Source organism: Spermophilus citellus (assembly GCF_964194105.1).
Source record: "Spermophilus citellus genome assembly, chromosome: 4".
NCBI lineage: Eukaryota > Metazoa > Chordata > Mammalia > Rodentia > Sciuridae > Spermophilus > Spermophilus citellus.
The window spans coordinates 66,276,713-66,297,113 of NC_138185.1; the positions used below are offsets into that span (position 1 = coordinate 66,276,713).

The following is a 20,401-nucleotide window of genomic DNA, read 5'->3' on the forward strand; positions in this document are numbered from 1 at the left end:
CCTCCTATGATTCTCGTGATGCTCAATCTAAGGTCATGTTAATGAAAGTGTACCTGATAATCCATAAAGTTATGCATCACAAATGTTATTTACTATGAATTGATGCTCTATTATCATTAATACCAAAGGTATTATTACTAATCACCTGTAGATCATAAAACTAAATCCTGATAGGAAATGAGATTCTGTCTGCTGAAATGGGTTGTGCTGAGAGCATGAGAAATGGAGCAACGGGGCTTCCTGAGTTGGCTCTCCCTGAACTCTCTGCATGATCCCACCAGCAGCCCTCTCAGGTGTACACACAGCCTTCTGTAGCTCCCGGTGCATGACGCTTCTCCCCACCCAACCAGTATCACCACTTCACCACCTGCACAGTCTCAAAACCGAACTTACAGTTCCCGAAGACTCAGCGTCTGGAAGAGCTGCCACGAGAGTGTGGTGAGGCGGTTGCTCGACAGGTTTCTGCAAGATTGGCAAAACAAAGAGGAAGTTAAAGGACAGACCTGCCATTAGTCAGGCTCTTGAGAGTGAGTTTGGTCATTTCACTGGAGCCCAGCTTTGTTTTTGCTCTTTTGCTTTGTTCAACTCTACTAAAGATATATTTGCTAATAGTTGAAGCCACAGATCAGGTTTGAATAGAATTCAGAAGACTTTTAAAAGGCAAGGTTTTACAAATCAAAGAAATAATAGGTCATTCTCCCAAACCCTCTCTCCATAATAAAAGTCCATGCCTGTTAGGAAGCCACCCTCCGCTAGGAGCCCAGAGAGCTCTGAGCCCATGTGTGTTCTTAACAGTCGCCCAGGTCAATAAACTCTTCAAGTCACCTACAATCTTCCTAGCCCATCCCTCCCCCTGCAAACAGGCACATCCATGAGATCAAGACATCAGCCTTTTGTTCACATGTCTGTTCTCCTCCTAATGGCTATTTAATTGTTCTCATTAGGATGTACAGGGGGAAGGAGCAGCCATTAGTCTTCTGAATAAAAGAAAAAACACGCCCACGGTTATTACTTTGCCAGGCTCAACAAACAACTTTTGATGTGATAACAGCCCTTACAGGCACCGTTAGACACTGCTAGAACTGAAGTGGCACCTGAGGAACAATGTACTCATCTACTGATGGGGTGGATGGTGATGCTGATTCCATTTAGGTAAATACACACACACATACACACACACACACACACACACACACACGTATTTGTGTCTATTAAACATGAAAGTAATGAAAGCAAACACAGACTTTATTATAAACACACATGCGCTTACACATGCACCTATATTTAGATGACTTTTAGAGCAGATATTTATGGAAAGTCAACACAGGCTGCACTGAGGGTGAGGGTGCTGACCACTGAGGGAAAAGATGAGGTCACTCCGGAGCCCCGAGTTCAAGGTACAAATGAATGAGGAGAAGGAAGAACATAAATCAGGTAATGGTCGTAACCCATGTGGAAGAGGAAAAAGGCTACTTCAGACAGGTGCTCTCAGATGAGCCTCCTGACAAGGTGACAGAAGACCCGAGTCAAGAGGAGAAGGAGGTGAGCACCAGGGAGAAGTGTTTGGGGCAGTAGAAATAGTAAGTGCAAGGGTCTGAGAGGAACACCGGAGCTAGGAAGGGAGTGGAGGAGTGGAGGAGTGGAGCTGGGATAACGGGAGAGGGGCTCATGCCACACCCACCTTGCTGGCCACGGGAGGAGACCAGATTTTACTCAAAAGAACAGTGGGAAGGCACAGGATGGTTTGGAGTGGGGGACATGACATAATTTAATTACCATTTTTTATGGAAGACCAAGCCTGAACGTTGGCTGGCCAGTTTGAAGGTTACAACAGTGCCACAAGAAAAAGGGGTGAGGCCATTTAGTGAGGTAAGGAAGTCTACCAAGAGATCACGTGGAGGCAGTGGGGTCAAGGGTTTCCTCCCTGAGACTATTCCATTTAAGATGCCTGACTGGGCGCAATGGCGCACACCTGTAATCCCACAGACTTGGAGAGCTAAGGCAGGAGGATCACAGGTTCTAATCCAGCCTGGGCAATTTAGTCTCAAAATAAAAACTAAAAAGGGCTGGGTGTATAACTCTGTAGTAGAGTGTTCCTGGGTTCAATGCCCCAGGACTACTAATAATAAGATGCCTATTAGATATAAATTGTTTTTTTGCAGTGCTTGGACATAACCTGGGGCCCCACCTATGCTAGGCAAGTTCTCTGCCACTGAGTTACACCCCAGCCCCTATTAGCTAAAGCAAGAAATGGGTCTATAGCTCACAAAGGGAGACTATACAAGAACAGATACTCAAATTTAAGAAAAACCTAAGGGACAGTCCACACTTCTTTTTGATGCAGCCTATCTGTGATGAGTTGGCCAGATCTGAACTGGCTAGGTCTCAGGGACAGCCTGTGCTGGTGTCAGGAAGGTAGCCCCACCATGCAGGGGACTGGTGGGGAAGGGAAGAGGACCTTAGGTAGGTGGCTCCCACAACTAGTGTTCACTGTCTTCCTTTCCAGCGCTCCTTCTGTTCAAATTCTCTAAGACCACCACACCCAGCTCTTGAGGCTGGCCCCCATGGCCCATGTGCTCACTCACTTCCTCTCTGTGGGGCCCAGAGCTATCCATCATGTTCTGATTCATGAAATCCTTAGTGACCATACTCCTCCTTCCTATAAGCTTCCACCACTCCCCCATCAGCCAGAAGAAAAGAACTGACCAAAGAACCCCATCTGGGACAAGTCCCTACAGCAGTCCATCTCCTGCTTGGAGGGGTGGAGCAAGGGATCTGACAGATGTCCCCAAGAGTCACTGCCCCTACCTAGATTCTAGGCTGGGAGCTCAGAATCTAAAGTCAAAGACAACAGGTTGCAATACCATTCTCTGAGTCTCTGTTGCTAGAGGCCTTCACGAAGTTGTAATAAATCTTTGTGTTTGAATCATCCAGGTAGAAATCTTTTCTCCCCTCTGTTTTTCCTGGTTTTACTGTCTACACACAACAGCATTCTTGGCAGCAGAAGATGGACAAGCCCACACTTCCAAATCCAAAGGGAATGCTGGAAAGCAGCTCAGTCTCTGCCTTTAGCTCCCCGCCCAACTCTAATGCTCCCGGGAATAAAACCCATGGTTCTGAAGTTGAGCAGCAGCATCCTTCAGGGACTCAGAAGCCAGAAACCCCAGGCTCACTGAACCGTGAGGGGCATGTCCCTGGTCAAACCCAAAATCAAGCGGGAGACAGGAACGATCCAGGTGAAATGGGCAGCCTTGCTCATCCCCAAGAGAGGAGCAGGCAGGGAGCCTGCCAGGAGTTGGGGGAGCCCCAGGCAGAGAGCAGGCTGCCGGCAATGTCCTCCCACAAAGGTCATGCTTTGCTACATTAGGCAGAAATGTCAAGAGAAAATTGGATTCTGAAAGAAAGAAAATAACAGGCATTCTGGGCAAATAAAGAATAAGAAATAGCATTATCTCCTCCTTATTACAAGTTAAAGGAGGGTGGGGACCTGGGATACACCTGATAAGGGGGGGGGGGGCTCCTGCTCTCCCAGGAGTGACCAAGCTGTACCTCCTGCCCATCCCCCCCAACCTCCCAGTCCCACCTGGAGGAAGGTGATCCCTTGGATTCCTCCAATACTTTGTCCAAACAGAGTGGCCACCACAGCACTCACACACTCTGTCCACACACACACACACACACACACACACACACACACCACACACAAAACCCTGTGGGTATTCCCAGACATAAGGACACTGTATGGCACAAGTCCAGGGAAGGGGACAGTATGCAGAACCTGTGCAGCCGTACACAGTGCCCTCCTAGAAACACACCCAGTCCCAGAGACAAACAGACACAGAAAAGACAAGAAGTAAGGCAAACACATGTAGCACAAAACAAGAAGGGTAAGCCTCTGGCCAGCCTGCCCTTCCAGGCATTTATCAATTCTCATGGTGTAGGGTAAATGGGGAATCTGAGGCACAGGGCTTCAGTAGGACTCACCACCCACTCAGAACTCACTGCCCCAATTTTCCTCCTAGCTGGCACCTCACCTGTATTCATCTGTCATCACTTATTGATGAGCTGGTTACCCTGCTCATCAGACAAGACTTTAATTAAGAAGCATTCTGCCTCTGAGCCCCACGGCCACCTCCTCCTGAAGCCTCCTCCCTAACAGATCCATTATCACCCGTCTCTGACTTTTGCTTGGGTCAGTAGCCAGTGTCCAAGCCACCTGACCATTGAATTAATTTGGTGAGCAAGATTTTATGAGATGATGCATCAGACACTATCCCAAAATCAAGCTCCATGACATCGCCCCCTCTATCTCTCATCTGAGACTCCCAAACAAAGCCATTAATTTTGTCCTGCACAACTGGTGCTCTCATAGCCAGACTCTGGAGTCCAGAGGTAATAAACGATGACGATGCAGCTACTGGGTGCTCTGGGAACATGAGCCAGACACACATATGGCGAAACGCTGGGCCCTGAGGAGTGATAGGGCTGAGATAGCCCTTCCTGAATTAATCCTGTTTTGGACAGGAATCCTTCCGGCAACCAACCTCTCCTCAGGCTGGTAGAAGGCTCAGCAAGGTAAGTGGTCCTAAGGGGGGTACCAAACTCTAGCAGGACAAAGCCCCATGACTGGGGAGGATATCACCCTAGGAATCCAATTGCCCTACAGAAGGGTCAGCAAGGTGGATGCTGTTGCCAAGAGAAACCAAACTACCAGGCGCAGTGGCGCATGCCTGTAATCCCAGAGGCTCGTGAGGCTAAGACAGGAAGATCTCGAGTTCAAAACCAGCCTCAGCAATGACAAGGTACTAAGCAACTCAGTGAGACCCTGTCTCTGAATCAAATACAAAATAGGGCTGGGGATGTGGCTCAGTGGTCGAGGGCCCCTGAGTTCAATCCCCCATAGCCACACACCCACCTCCAGCAAAAAAAAAAAAAAAAAAGGAAGAGAAACCAAGAAGATGAGTTCTCCTATTGCTCTAAACATACAACCTGGGGTGGGGGGAAGGGGGACTAAGATTTGAGAAGGGGACACTAATCCCCCTCCACAAGTGATCCTGCAGATGGAAGTCTTGGTGAATTTCCTGGTTTAAGAGTGAGTCCAACATTTGGAAACACCTCCTTTTCTATTGGCAGAGATAGGCCCGGTGGGCAGGTATTATTAGGATTCAAATGTGGGAAGGATTGTTGGGGGCAGGTGCCCCAAATCCCTGTGCTGTTACACCAGACCACCCCACCCAGGCACTATTCACCCAGCATTTCACCGGATCATGTTGGCACCACAGACCTTTTGATAATGCTCCCACCAACGCCTGCAGGTTCACTCCACCTCTGCACCTCCTCAGCCCCTACTTGGGCTTTGTCTTCTGTTTTTTATGAGATTGTAAAACATGATGGTGATTTGTTGCAGAGTGAATTGTGCCCCTGTCCCCAAATTTATATGTTGACGTCCTCACTCCCAGTACTTTAGAATGTTTCTATACTTGAAGATAGGGCCTTTAAAGAGGGGATTAAGATTCCATGAGGTCATTAGGGTGAGCCTAATCCAATATGACTGGCATCCTTATGAGAAGAGGGATTTAGGACACAGGCGCACTCAAAGGGAAGAGCATGTATAGATACAGGGAGAATACAGCTATCTGCAAGCCCAAGAGAGAGGCCTCAAAAGAAATCAAACCAGTGAACAGCTTGATTTTGGGACTTCTAATCCCCAGAACTATGAGGCAATAATGTCTATTGTTGAAACCATTCAGTCTGTGATACAGTGTTATGGTAGCCCTAGCAAATTAGTGTGCCGGTTCCAAGCCCCTCATTTACCCCAAAGCCTTGACTGCCAGGTTGGCTGCCCCACTGGGATCCCTGAAAGACTGGAAGTCATGGTTTTCTGTCATTCCCTCGGTCACTCTAGGGAACCTGCCTCCCAATCAAGTTCTAGCTGCTAAGTTACAATTTGCTATCTATCTGTCTACTTGCCCAACTCCTGGATAGGCTCCAGCCTCTTTCTGAAAAAAGATGATTAAAAGAGAAAAGAGAGAATCAGGAAAATGCTCAACTCACATCCCAAAGATGAATGCCACCAGAAATGACTTTTTCCTGGAGGATTTGTTCTGTTGCTGCTTAAAGTCAAGTTTTTGAGCATCCTATGTTCGTGACGCATTTGACACAGCAAACCAGAAAACCCCTCCCAGCCCCACAGGCTCCTGGGCTGTGGCTTGCTGGCTGGAATCAACCTGATGTAAATCTTCTTCTTTCCTCCATGAAGGCAGCATTTTGAAAAGTGCATCTCTCTCTCCCTAGGACATAATACCTTCTCGGCTCTCTGTCTGCCCTCTTCTCCACCTGCAACCCCTGACATGAAAGAGAGATCTACTTGGTCTTTGTCTTACATCATTCAGCATTCAGGCTGCTTTAATAAAATGTCATAAACTAAGTGGCTTATGAACACAGAAACTTCTCACAGTTCCGTGAGTTCTTGGGAAGCTCAAGATGAAGGGGATGGCAGATTCTAAGTCTGATATCTGCTTCCGCATAGACTATTGTCTTCTCATGCAGTCAAACACAGAGGGGTGGTGGGTCTCTATCAGCCTCTTAAAAGGGCACTACTCCCATTTGTGAGGGCTCCATCCTTAAGACCCAGTGGTCCCACCTCAAGCAATCATCTTGCGGGTAAAGATTTCACCATATGAATTTGGGGGGACATAGTCCTTCAGTGCATAGCAAACTTCTTGGAGACAGCCAGTCCCCTCCCCTGCCACACCACACTGGGATTCTTTTGGAAATTCTGAAGAAATGGAGGAAATGACAAGAGAGGAGAATTCTCTGCTTCAGAATCAAACCTCACATAGTATTTGCTAGAAAGGAACAAACCACAGGTATAATAGGGTGGGGCTGACAGGCTTCTACCCATTTCTTCAAGGACCAGGAGCTCACACTTTATGGGTATGGATACTGTCACTTCTGGGCCTCATCTGCCCCACACAGAGGACATTGCAGCCCACCCTGAGGAAGCTGCTGAGGTGGCAGCCAGCAGCTCTGTGGACTGAACAGCAGGAAGGAAAGACTATGCTATCTTTTTACCAAGATAGCTAAGGAGGCCCCAAGAGCCAACTCTGAAACCCAGTGCCCGGGACAAGCAAGCAGGTGCCACTGCCCAGCCTTGCTCTTGAAGGCCAAGAAATATTTTTCTACATCATTGATATATTTGCTTTTCCCTCAATTAAATTGCTGTAAAAGAGGGTGGGGGTTAAAGCCATTTGAGCCATTTTTATTCAGCTAAATTACACTGGATGGCTCATTTAATGAACTTTAATGAAGCCAAAATGTTTTCTCTAATCAAATCTCAAGTGACGTGACTGGTGTCTTGACCTTAGATCAGGAGACTGGAGGCAGTCTTCTCTAAAAGGCCATGTGCTGGGTTGTGCCAGGGTTTCCCAGGGAGTATCCCTGGGAATCTAAGTCCACAGTGTTCACGGGTATTATAAAGTGGGGGGAAAAAGATAGTAATACTTGAAAAATTTTCGTTGTGCAAAAAGAAAACTAAACAGGCTTCTCTACTGTACAACTTCTCAGCATCTTAACTAAAAGAAGGCTCTTGCTTCCTGGATCTCTCAAACCAACAGAACCTTCCCTGTAGAGCCTCTGGCAAAATCATCATCCCATATACTATACTTAAGCAAAATGATGGCCTAGCCAGGCATGGTGGCACATGCCTGTGATTTCAGGAACTCAGAAGGCTGAGACAAGAGGATTGCAAGTTGGAAGTCAGCCTTAGCAAGGCCCTGTCTCAAAATAAAAAATATGAAAAGGAGCGTGTGCCTCAGTTCAATCCCCAGTACCACAAAAAACAGAGAGAGGAAAAGAAAAAATGGTGGCCCAACCCAGTGGTTAGCAAGCTGTAGCCTGCAGGCTGGGAGTCTATTTTCGTGGTTTATTGGACTGCCATGCCCACTTGTTACTGTGTTGTCTATGGCCATGTTCTAAGCAGAATAATGATCCTCCAAAGGCATCCACATTTTAATCCCTAAACTCTGTGAATATGTTAATTTACAAACAAAAGGGACTTTGCAGAGGTGATTAAGGGTTTTGACCATGACCAGGGCACATTATCCTGAATTATTTTGTGATCCCACTGTAACCACAAGGGTCCTTAAATGTCCATGAGGGAGACATTTAAGAAAAAGTCAAGAGATATGACAAGGGAGGAAAGGTGCAGAGAGATGCGACATGTCTGAATTGAAGATGGAAGAAGGGGATGAAAATGTGTAGGGCCTCGAGAAGCTGAAAGGGGCAAGGAAACAAATTCTCCCACAGAAGGCCGAGAAGGAAACACAGCCCTGGTGACACCTCAATTTTAATCCAGTGAGACCTGCCTTGGACTTCTAAACCACAGAAGTGTAAGGCAATAAGTCTGTGTTATTTTACGTCACAAATTTTGTGTTAATTTGTTACAGCAACAATGGGAAACTAATACAAGCCACTTTCATATTAGCACAAATAATCATGACAGAGGTCAAATGGCCCACAGACCCTCAAATATGTACTATGTGGCCCTTTATAGAAAAAGCAAGGCACTACTGCTATACATCAGGTCTTTTCAATAGAAACTGAATGCAAGTCACGAATGCCATTTGAAATTTTCAATTAGTCTCATTTTTAAAAAATGAGAAGAAGTGAAATTAATTACAATAGTACAGTCTACCTTAACTCCATATACCCAAAATATCATCAATTCAGCATGTAATCAATACAGAAAATAGCATTGAGATATTTCACATTTCTTGTAGTCTTTAAAATGTGAGTCTATTTTATACTCACAGCACAATTCAATTTGGACTGGTAAAATTTCAAATACTCTGTAGCCATGGGTGGCCAAAGGCTACCATATTGGAAAGACAGCTATGGACCCTCTATAAGACCCAGGCATTGATTGAGTTCCTCAGTGGAGACCGGAGCTAATTTAATGGAAAGGAAATCACTCCAGTTGTTCCAGAGTACAAGGCAATATCACTGAGCCTCCTCTCAGATTAGAGAAGCTCAAGGTGAAAAGGAAAAGAGAGGCCAGAACTCACCATGTGCTGAGTGGTATGGAGAAGGACCATATTGGACACATAAGAGACTAGATGGGCACAGAGAGCAGGATCTTCCAGAATGCTTGGCCCACCTAATCAAGTCCAGACTCCACATCTGGGTCCAAGTCCTTCTATGAGATGATCTCAACTGCCTATTTCTATATATTCTCTCACTACCCCTCTCCCTCCCATCCTTTATCCTCACCCAGTGCCTAAATCTAACCCACCATGCACGGTATGGTATTGCCCCACTAGCTGCACCCTGGCTGCACAACATCACACCTAATACTTTCCGCACCTTCCATACTTTTGTTCCCCATCCTGAGGTCGCATGTCAATGGCCCTTTCCCAGGATGGCCAGTGCCTCCCACTCTGAAATCTCTGCTCTCTCCTCTTTCTCCCTCTGCATTTTTCCTCTGCCTAGGCCACAGCCCGTATCTCAGACTGCCAGCTTTGAATGTCAGGTGGACCTATGCTGGCCTCTTCCATCAGACTGCTTTTCTTGGAGGAAAAGAGCATTTCAGTTTATTTCCTTGACAGCACCTGGAACCCAGTAAGTGTTCACTAAAATTCAATTGAAGTCCCACAAATCTCAGTCATCTGAAGGGACCTAAACCAATCTAGGTTTCCAAGGACACTGGAAGAAAGTACTTCTAATTACAGCACAAGAACAAAGAGGATCAGCAGTGGAAGCAGCAGCAAGAAGAGGCTAAGGAACAAAAGCAATCCCAGACCCAGTGAGGTGTAGCTTCTGCTCCCCTCTCACAGCTCTCCCACACCTACATGTCCTGGGACCTCTTTCTACCCACCTGAAGCCAGCCTCCACCACTGAGCAGCAGGTCTGACTCTCCCAGAAGGCGCCATGAGGGTGAGGGCACCTCTCTCCCTCTCCTCCTCCCCTCACTCAGACACACATGCACACACACACACACACACACACACACACACACACATACTGCACATATCCAAATACCACATGCGCACATATGAGCACACACCACACACCACACACGTGCTTATACTATACACATTCCATGCACACACATACACACACACACACACACACATATATTCATTCACAAAGATTCCGTGCATTCATATACATTCACACAAATTTACATACTTAAACACACACACTCATCCCCACCAGCTGTCTTGGTCTGGCTCCACCAGGAAACAGATGGAGAATTCATAATTAGAAGGACAGGGGAGATCTGCCTTCTTGGCTCTCCCCTGCCTCTGAAACACACTAGGGACCTTCCCTTCAGGAGCGTAAAGGACATCTTGTAGCCCTGGCTGTAATTCCACTGCCCTTGCTGTCTTTAGGGCAGTGCTGCCAATAGGGTCTGACCTATGACCTCTTGACCAGAACACAGTGAGGTCTAGAGAGCAGGACCAGGACTGATTGAATGAGCCAACTTGTCCACGTTACTAGCAAGTCAGGGTTGGAGAGTTCCAGATTACACAGATTATGACAGGAAAGGAAAATGAGGATCTCAGAAGTTAAAAGTAAACTTAAGTTAGTGAGACAACAGGTAGCACCTACTCCTCCTTCCCAGGATTCTGCTGGTTAGTGTCCCTGTCTGCTACGGCCCACACCCTCAACCCTGGAGCAAGCCCTTTTCCCCAGGTTGAAACCCAGGGACGCCTCAGCCCTGGCCTTGAATCCTAGATTCACCACAGCACAAGGCCACCAGACTCTCCAGGTCAGCTTTGTTTCTCCACACTGTCTGCTTCGCAGCAGACCTCCTGTGTTACTGAGGCTATTCCGAGGGACTTGGCTCCTTGGGAGTTTCTTTTAGACAATCAACCAAAAGCTAATTGTCCAGAAGCACGTGGCTCTCTGGAGCCCAGGGTAAGCACAGGCAGGCACTAGCATCCCAGCCTGGCCACCCACGGGGCTCTCTCACGGCAGGTATGACCACTGCCAGCAGGGTCCACACTTGACGGTGACGCACTGCTACAGCCAAGGCAGCGCCCAGGAGCTGTCCTGACAAGAGAAAAAACAAAGACGCAGAGAGCAGGGGAAAATCAGGAACCCCTGGAGTTAGTAAAAGCAAAGTGGGGGCTATTGAGGGAGGAGGGGACCAGAGAGATCCAGCTGCAGGCCGTGTCCCAGGCTAGTGAGGGACTGTGGGTGAGGGATCGCCATCGCTGGGGAAACCCCAGGCCTGGCAAGGACATGGGACCAAACCAGGTAAGACGTGGCTTGCTCTTCCAGATGGAGGAAGCCAAGTCTTGTTAATTACATTTAGCAAGGCCAGACAACTGTCCTCTTTTTTAAAATCTAGTTTTCGGATTAAAGGAAAATATATAGCTCTATTTAAAAATCAAAACAAAGCATGAAACTGTGAGCAAAAAGCTTCTTGCAGCCTCTTCATGAAGACCGACTCTGCCAATGCTGCATCCGATCCCTCCTTCAAGAGGAAGGTTAAATGGAACACAGGACATGCGTCGGCTGGGGAACACATTTGAAGAGAAGTCCAGGGTATCTGGACCACCTGGAGGCTTGTAAGAACCAGATCACCCCCCTCCAGCCACCTCCTGGAGTTTCTGATTCAGTAAGTCTGGAGGAGAATTTGCATTTCTAAGCGGTTCCCTGGGGTGATGTTGATGTTACTGGTGTAGGAACCACACTTAGAGAGTCACTGATCTAGTGAAATTTTGTTTTCCGGATGAGTTGACTTTGGCTTCAACCATATTGCTCTGTCCTGAAAAGTTGGACAATCACACATACACAGGAGAAAATAAAAGGGTCTTACGTTCAGATATAGAGAGACACCTGTCAGGAGCTGAGGGATTCCTGCCAGGGCTCTTGAGAACAAATGCTGTTATTAATAACCAGAAAGAGGATTCAGCAATCACCTTCAGAACTTGGTGGAGGATCTCCAACTGGGTAGTGCCACTAGGCAGGGTGGGGAGGGCTGTCCCTACAGTAGAGAGGGACTAAAAATAAGCAAGTGAAGACTTTGCTGCCCAAAGCCCCTCCTGGATTTATTTGTAGAATGAATCTGCTTGTTCTCTGTCCCTCCCCACCCCCAAACACACACACTCACACACACACATACACACACACACACACAAACACACACACACACACACACACACACGCCAACCATTTGCTCAGTTGGACTTATCTGAGTTTAGGGCCTGGGTTTGTCACCTAGAGACTTTTAGGGAAGTCCATGAGGGCTCCCTCCAGGAAAGAGGGCCTTGTGAACGCCATACCCGGTGAACCCAGAGGATGAAATGGGGCTATAAACCAAAGAAAGTAAAAGGGGCCGCAAGGAAGGCCCAGGCTGCCCTAGGGGAAACATCCCTCCAGGAAGGAGCCAGAGAAGGACAAAGAAGAGCATCCAAGTTGTGGGAGGGCTGGAGATGTGAGCCTGGCAAGAGGAGATGGAGCAGGAAGCTGCCCGGCAGGACAAGGCAGGAGAGAAGCAGGCCTCCACCTGGGCCCACCCAGGGCCTCACCTTCCTGGCTGCCCGAGGAGGGGTCCCCTTGTGGCCAGAGGACAACCCAAGGAGTAGAGGCCTTAGCTCTGAGCCTGAAGCTTGATCCTGTGAGCCTGACGCAGAAATAGCACCAGGGTCAAAAGGTTCACTGAGGACAGACTGGTGGCTCTGCTGACAGCTGCCTGAGGGTGTCTGGTGCTCTGAACCAGAGCAGCTCAGGCCTCCTGTTCACACTGCTCCCAGGACAGATCACATGATCTAAAGAGCCACAGCTGAACTCTCTCTACCTCCCTTCTGCCAGAGCCCAGGGGGACAAATGATCACCATTGGCTATTGGGACCGTCTCCCCCCCAGGATGGAACAGGAGAGTCAGTCGTGGGATCATATATGGAACAAGGTAATGGGTTCACTTTCAGGGCAGAGTAAAAGGGCAGCTGACATGGCAGGATGAGCAGCTCACTGTGTCCTCAGCACTCCACTCCAAGACGCTCTATCACATCAGGCAGGCATCAGCATTCAAAGTGTGGTTCCCAGACCAGCCATCTTAACCAGCTGGGGACCAGCTGGGCTTTCCCCAGATCTCCTGAATCAAAAGCTCTGATGCTGTCTTGTTTCAAGCCCCAGGTAAGGCTGATGCCCACTCAAGTGGGAGGACCACCATGGACACGGACATTAGGGCTAGACTCTGGGCTCTGGCCCTCCTACTGAGGGAATCGTGCTGAGAAAATCACCTAACCTCTCTGGTCTCAGCTTCTTCATCCTGACCACCGGAAGCATAATAGTAGCAGCTTTAAGGGACAGCTATGAAGATTAAGATGAATGAAAGTGTGTCAAGTGCCCCACCCAGCGCTTGGCACAGAGCAGGTACTCAATACTTGGCCGCCATGGTTGCAGGGGTATTGGAGGTGGTCTTAATATGAGTAGTTAACATGCACGGTGATTATACTGGGCCAGCTCTCTTTAAGGGCCTTGCATTTAAGAGCTCACATAAACATGACAACACTTCTATGAGGGCCATGTTATAATTGTCATTGTCATCATCATCATCTCCACTTTACAAAGGAGGTCACAGATTAAGAAAGTCAGATAACTTGTCTTGGGCCAGTACTTTTCAGATGGGGACCAGGAGTCACTGTTAGCAGAAGCAGGAGGAGCTGTGTTACTGGGCTTCTCATCTCTCATTCTCCCCATGACCCCCACCTGTCACCTCCGCTAGGACAACATCCTACTCTTCTGAAATAGAATTTGGAAAGCCTTCTCCACTCTCAGATCTGGGAGGACTCAAAGTCGGAAAGGGAAACTCAAGTCAAATTTCCCAGAGCCCCCTGGACTAACCAGGACCCTTTGGGATAGCTATAGAGGAATGGAGACCCCAGGGAGGAAGTGGTCTGGTGGCACTGCCACATGATAGCACCTTCAGGTTGGAGTGTCTCTCCAGGGGTGGGGTTGGGCAGGAGATTCCAGCTAGAACCACCTAGCAATGGTCATCCTTTCAGTGTGAATGCATGGTGATGGGGTAATGGACTCATTCAGAAGCTGGGCAGATTCTTACCCACAAGCATTGTTTCCTGCTCCTGTTCTGCCCTCAAGCTGCTAAGGAATTCCTTCTGCATGCATCCAGTTTTAGGGACTGTGATAAAATAGAAACACAATAAAGACTGGGAAGACGGAGCTGCAGCTTCATATCTGATTGTTCACCCCTGTAATGAACCAGCAGAGCCTGGGACTGAGAATTCTAAATAAGACTCTATCACAGCAACCCAAGTCTCCTGTCCCAGATGCCTGCAAGCACCAGTGCCGTGACAAACAAGGATATTTGGCTTTCAGGAGGCTTCATCCTGGCTCAGCCACTTAGTAGCTATGTAATTATTGGACAGTTCAACTCACTATGAGCCCTTACTGATGTCTCTCCTCTGAAATGGGTGGAAAAGCTCTACCACCTTAAGTGGTGAGAATCAAATTAAAAGAATACATACGGATGCCACACATGGTGCCTGTCATGTGATAAGCACTCAACAGTGACGGACTATTACTAGTGAGAATTCACAGAGAAAAAAGCTGATGAGATAACACCTCCAATGCCAACTGTGAACAAAGTGGGGATCAGCCAGAAGGGGGGCCCACACTCAAGTTTCCAAATCCATGGGAAAAACAGGAGCATGGAGGGAACCATCGCCACAGGAACAACAAAACAAGAAAACTTGCACCAGACAACGCACCCGGCAGACACTGCTAAATGGTTTCCAATTAATTAACTGATTACATGATAGAACAGAAGGGGATTCGAAAGAGCGCTGTTGACCTTTAAGAATAATTAATATCATCAGGATAGCAAACTCATCCAAGGAAAATAATGAGGAACATTTTAACATTACATTCAAAAGCTCTGGATGTGGAGGCAGATGGGCCTTATTGAAGCAAAGCCCCAGCTTCCCCCTCCCCCTCTGGCTTCCTGTCTCCTTTTGCCCAGCACCCATCACCTCCCACCCAGCGTCTTCTTCCAGATCAGGAGACTTCCAGGAAGATCTTCTGTGAATGAGCAGTCGCTGCATTGGCCAGCAAAAGGGTAAGAGGTACCCAAATCACTGAATGGGGTAGGGAACTCTGAAAGGGCCACACCAAGCCTTCCCTTTACTGCCCAGTTTAGTATCTGGAAGACTCTCTCCCTCCCTAGTGCCCTTGCCAGGGCCAATGCCTGAAAAACATATCACCCCATGTCTGGGGTAGGTGCCCCTCCTCTAAGCTCTCATCCTACACTGTCATCCTCTCATCTGATTACACATTATATTACATCTGAAAACAGGGAGTCCATATGATCTGGAGGTCAAGGGTCCATCTGTCTTAGTCATCATTCTGTTCCCAGTATTTTAGAAACATGGTATTGTTTGTTAAGTTGACCTGCAATGAACCCTTTGACCATGGACTGCCTTCCTTGACATTCTGGATCTTCCCAGAATGCCTAGAAAATTCTTAACCCTCTTTCCTCCTCTGGGATGCCTTCCCTGGGCAGCTCTTGCAGACTACTGGTTTCCCATTCACCTGTTCCTAGAGCTCCTTATCCATCCCTTAGGTTGGCATTTGTTACAATGTCAAATAATTCATCTCTCCAGAGTCTATCTTTCTATTAGGCAAAGGGCACTCTACAAGTAAAAATGCAGCTTTTTTCCATATATGGATCCCCTGGTGCCTCATTATGTACCTGATACATAGTAGGTGCTCAGAAAATGTCTGTGCACCAAGCATAAACAAAAGTGATGGTGCAATAAAGAGGCAGAGTCTTCACTCTTCTCCAAATAGCTCCAAGGATGCGAGACTAATTCATTCAATTAAGTGCTGATGACAGTGGACCACACATCGTGGCTTGCCCAAACAGTACAGTTTACATCTGTCATTCTGAAATCCCATAAGGTTAGTTTCCCTTTCATTCTCAAAAGTTCCTAGCTTGGACAACATATTATACCATTGCTCATTGATTTGCGTTCCTACTATGTGTTGATTTATACTCATGAACAAAGGAAAAATGGAGATTCCCTAAATAAGACAAGCTTTCACACCACCCCGCTTTCTCTCTATGGAAAGGCAATCTCCACTCACTCCACCACTCAACACATTCTAATTTGGTACCTGTTCCATGGTGGAAAATGCCAGGCACTGGGTGCATGGGGTGAACAAGACAGGTTCTCCTATCTTGTTCATTTACTATGTTCCCAGAAGAATCTTAGGAAGGGATGTTGTCCAAAAATGATTGCTTATATGACTCAGAATTTGAACTTGCCCCATGGTCTTGACTCTTGCTGGCCCGCTATGGTGTCCCAGCTTAGATGAAGCCCCCATATCCATGCATAGCAGCTGGCCCAGCACAAATTCCCTTGCCCTGAAAGGCCTTTAGATACTTCTAATTCTTAGAATGGGCAGGTCAGGGGGTATTTGCAAGAAAAGCCAGGTGCAAATACAAGAGACCTGGAGAACAATCTCCAGAATGCAAGGAACCCAGCCACATCCCCAATCTCGCCCTCGTTCCACAGGACCCCATGGGTCCTCACCACAACCCTCTCATCCCCACTTATGCTCCACTGCTGCAGAGTCCCAAAACTGACAGCTGTCCTTCCTTCCAAAGCCCATATAGCTTTGTGTCCACTAAAATTCTGCCCATGTTCACTCTCCCCTCCTCAATTTCAGAAGTACTAGCCTCCTTTCTCATGTTCCCTAACTGCCAGCAACAGACAAGTCCTCTCTTCTAGCCACAGCCCTGGGAAGGGGTCTGCTGCCCTCTTGACCCACCCTGCACCATCTCTGTCTCACTTCCAGTGTCAGCTGAAAACGTCTCTTTTCTCCTTTTAATTACTCTTCTCTTCTCTTCTCTCTCTCTCTCTCTCTCTCTCTCTCTCTCTCTCTCTCTCTCTCTCTCTCTCCTAGTAGCCTCATGACTCAGGGCTTTAATTTATTCACCAAACAATGTCATTACACCACTGTTTTCTATAATTTATGCCATGCACAATCTTTTGGCCTCTGTTGCCCAATTCTGGAAAATGCTTGGGAAAAGCAGTGTTCATTCCTATTCCCCATGGCCTGTCTCCTGCAGAGACCTGGCAGGGTCCACAGAGACTTAATGCAAGAAAGAGACAAGATAAGAACTCTTATCTGACATTGAATATTTGGAACACAGATCCAACCCCTGTCCTACTTGGTTCCATTCTCAAGAAGCTGTCTTGTCACCTTCCCCCCAGGCTGAGAAGTGACTATAAACTGAATTTGGGAGGGCACAGAGACTAGGCACTGTGAATTGAGACTTAGAGGGAGGAATACAGAATAAAGAGCAGATGCATGCATGGCCAGGCCAGAGGCTGGCCTTCCTGGGGAGAACCATCATATGAACTCTGCTCCTGTTTATATATAGTTCTTTGCAAAAAACAGAAGGAAGTGTGCACTTTGATCACAATTATAAAATATTTCTTTTTTTTTTCTTTTTTTGTGGCTCTGAGGATCAAACCTAGGGCCTTGCACTTACTAGGCAAGCACTCTGCCACTGAGTTACATTTCCAGTCCACAATTGTTAAGTAAAAACATACAGATAGATTTCTCTGAATGGTCCTGTACTGAACAGGTACAAAACTCAACTAATTCTTATACCAGCACTACTATGGCTGATCTCAACTTAATTTAAAACCTTGAGCTTTGAACATAAGTGCAAACAATTAATTAACTCGCTCATCATTTCCCCTGCTATGGGGACTTTTCCATAGTTATTAACAATAATCATCTGAGTAAACTAAAGAAAATTGGGATACAGAAATAATTTTCTGAGAAATTGAAATAATGAGCAACGTTTATTGAGTGCTTGTTAGGAGCTAATCACTATATGCTTTAAAGATATTACTTCATTGAATCTTTCCAGGAACGTTTTATGGTCCATGTCATTATGATGATTTGTTCTCATTTGACACATAAAGAAGCCATGGCTTAGAGGCTGGGTAGCTAGTTCAAGGTCATGAAGCTGATAATATTAATATAGGGGCTGAGTCTATTGTGTCTAATGCAAAAGTTCATACGCTGGGCATGCCACTATAGTGTGCACTCATGGTGTGTGTGTGTGTGTGTGTACGAGCCCATAAGTCAGAGGTTGGTTTGATCTCCAGATGGAGACTCTGTTTTGTGCCATGCAAGTGAACCCTGCCCCCCAAGAATGAAGAAAACTTGCCATCATAAAGAACAAGACCTCTGGTATCATAATCCATCCAACTCTTCTGTGTCACTCCCATGGCTTGGCCCTCTCTGCCTGATCCTCTAACAAAGCACATGATAAGCTGACTTGCTCCAGACTCCATTCAACAGAAAGAGAACAGGCTTGACCCTGGGAGCTCTCTCCTGGAAGAAAGAACCCCATTCCAGCTCACAGCCCTTCAGAATCCCAGGGCTCTAAACAACCCAAATCATAAATCACAATCCCCCGTCACTCTGGATTGGATCTGAGGGATGGTGGGGAGGACCACTGCTCCCCTGCCTACATGTAGGTCTGCATCCCACCAGGAGGGCTGGCAAACAGAGAACGGGTCACCTGTCCACCACCTGTGCTCAGCTCTTTGTGCGTGCCACGGTGGTGACACTTACTGAAAGACACAGGTCAGCTGCTAGCCAGCAGCTGTGATGATGCTTGAAGGAGACAGGGGAAGCCAGAGCCTGGGAGCATCTCTCAGGGGAGCTGTTCACAGGCGGGAAGAAAGGGCTCCCAGGGCTCTGACCGTGGTGCTGAATCTCGAGGGTGACCACCAAGGCTGAGTTTAATAAGCAAAACACAGTGATGGCAAGAGAGATACCAGTTTCCCTGCCAAAATATATATATATTTATTTCAATATTCCTTTGTTTGAGAATGTTGGGCTCCCAATCACACTCAGAGAGGTGAAATGACCTTTGAACCTGTTACAACAGAAAGAATATAAATTCTGGAACAGACATTTATGGATATAAATCCACATCTTTCTTAGCTTTTTAACCTTGAGCAAATTACACAATTTTTCTGAGCCTCATTTGTAAAATGAGAAGACCAGTGATTCGAGCAGGATTACTATTGGAAGAGTGCCTAGCACAGAGCTTAGCACAATCTCTCTCTCTCTCTCTCTCTCTCTCTCTCTCTCTCTCTCTCTCTCTCTCTCTCTCTTTCTCCCCCCCCCCCCCCGGCTTGGCTTTGTTCCCAGCTTACTTGTGAATATGTGTATGCACACACACACAATCCATTAGTTCTCTTCCTCTTCCTATATACAACTGCAAATTCTCCTTCAAGGACAAATTTAAGATCCATGTCCTTCCTGAATCCTTCCCCAGCATCCCCAGAACACAGGAATCTCTCTGCCTGGTACTGTCAGTATCAACCAGCCGATGATAACATATTGGCATCACTGACCTCAAAAAGCTAATTCTATCTTCCTGACAAGACTAAACATTCCACTTCCACCTGGACCAAGTCCTGCCTTAGCATCTTCATTCTTTCTCCATCCCAAGTCACAGTATTGCCACAGAGAGAAAGGGATTTCCAAAGCATCTAACATTTAACATTTAGCATTTAATGTTACCTGCATTTAACAAGACTCATTGCCATGTAATCCATCTAATTGCCCAATGTAGATTTTGAACCAATCTTTTCATGTCTTCAAACCACTTACTTTCCAACTAGTTTCTGGCAATGACCCAATTACCATATTGTCATCAGTAAAACCAAGGTTAGTATGTGTTTCCTTGTCACAGGAAAGGAAATTAAAAGAAAAAGACAGGGGTAGTCTTGAAGCAGCATCAAAATTCTGAAGCTCCAGAAACCAGGCAAGTGTCCACCAGGTGTGAGCAATGGCTTAGAACACAGCCTAGCATAGCAGAAAAGACGTGGGACTTGGGGTCTGAGATCTGAATCCCAGCTCACTCCACTAGACTCCCTCAGATTCCTCACCAATAAAATAGGAATGATAGCAACTGCCACTGCATCCTACTGCTGCACATGACATGAGATGGTACTTTGGAAGTGTGGTTTATAAGGCACCATAGCTTGTTGGTGATGATAGCATATTGCTCAGGGAATGGGCTGGTAGTCACGAGGGGAAGTACATCAGTGAGGCCCTCAGAATAGCAGACCACAGTGTCACTGGCCACCTCTACACTGTCCCTCTGCAGGGCTGCAAAAGATGCACGGTGCTCAGAGAGACCCAATAGGTGCTCAGTATGCTCAAGGCATATTGGTGAAAATGTGAATCCAGAACAATGGAAATAAGAAAGAAACTCCATAAAAGACTGATACAAGCTATGATCAAGAGCTATAGGAGGGCTGGGGTTGTGGATCAGTGGTAGAGTGCTTGCCTAGCATGTGTCAAGCACTGGGTTTGATTCTCAGCAACAC

General features: G+C 46.9%; 1 protein-coding gene across 7 annotated transcripts in view; it reads right to left on the reverse strand.

Annotated features, from left to right (window-relative positions):
- The window catches only part of NTRK3 (neurotrophic receptor tyrosine kinase 3), a 376,727-nt gene that overhangs the window by 266,421 nt on the left and 89,905 nt on the right, over window positions 1-20,401 (reverse strand). For all 7 annotated transcript variants that reach the window (XM_081291778.1, XM_081291779.1, XM_081291777.1 and 4 more), the window contains one exon: window positions 394-462. In XM_081291778.1, the coding sequence (XP_081147904.1) occupies window positions 394-462 (69 nt within the window). The remainder of the gene's footprint in view (window positions 1-393; window positions 463-20,401) is intronic.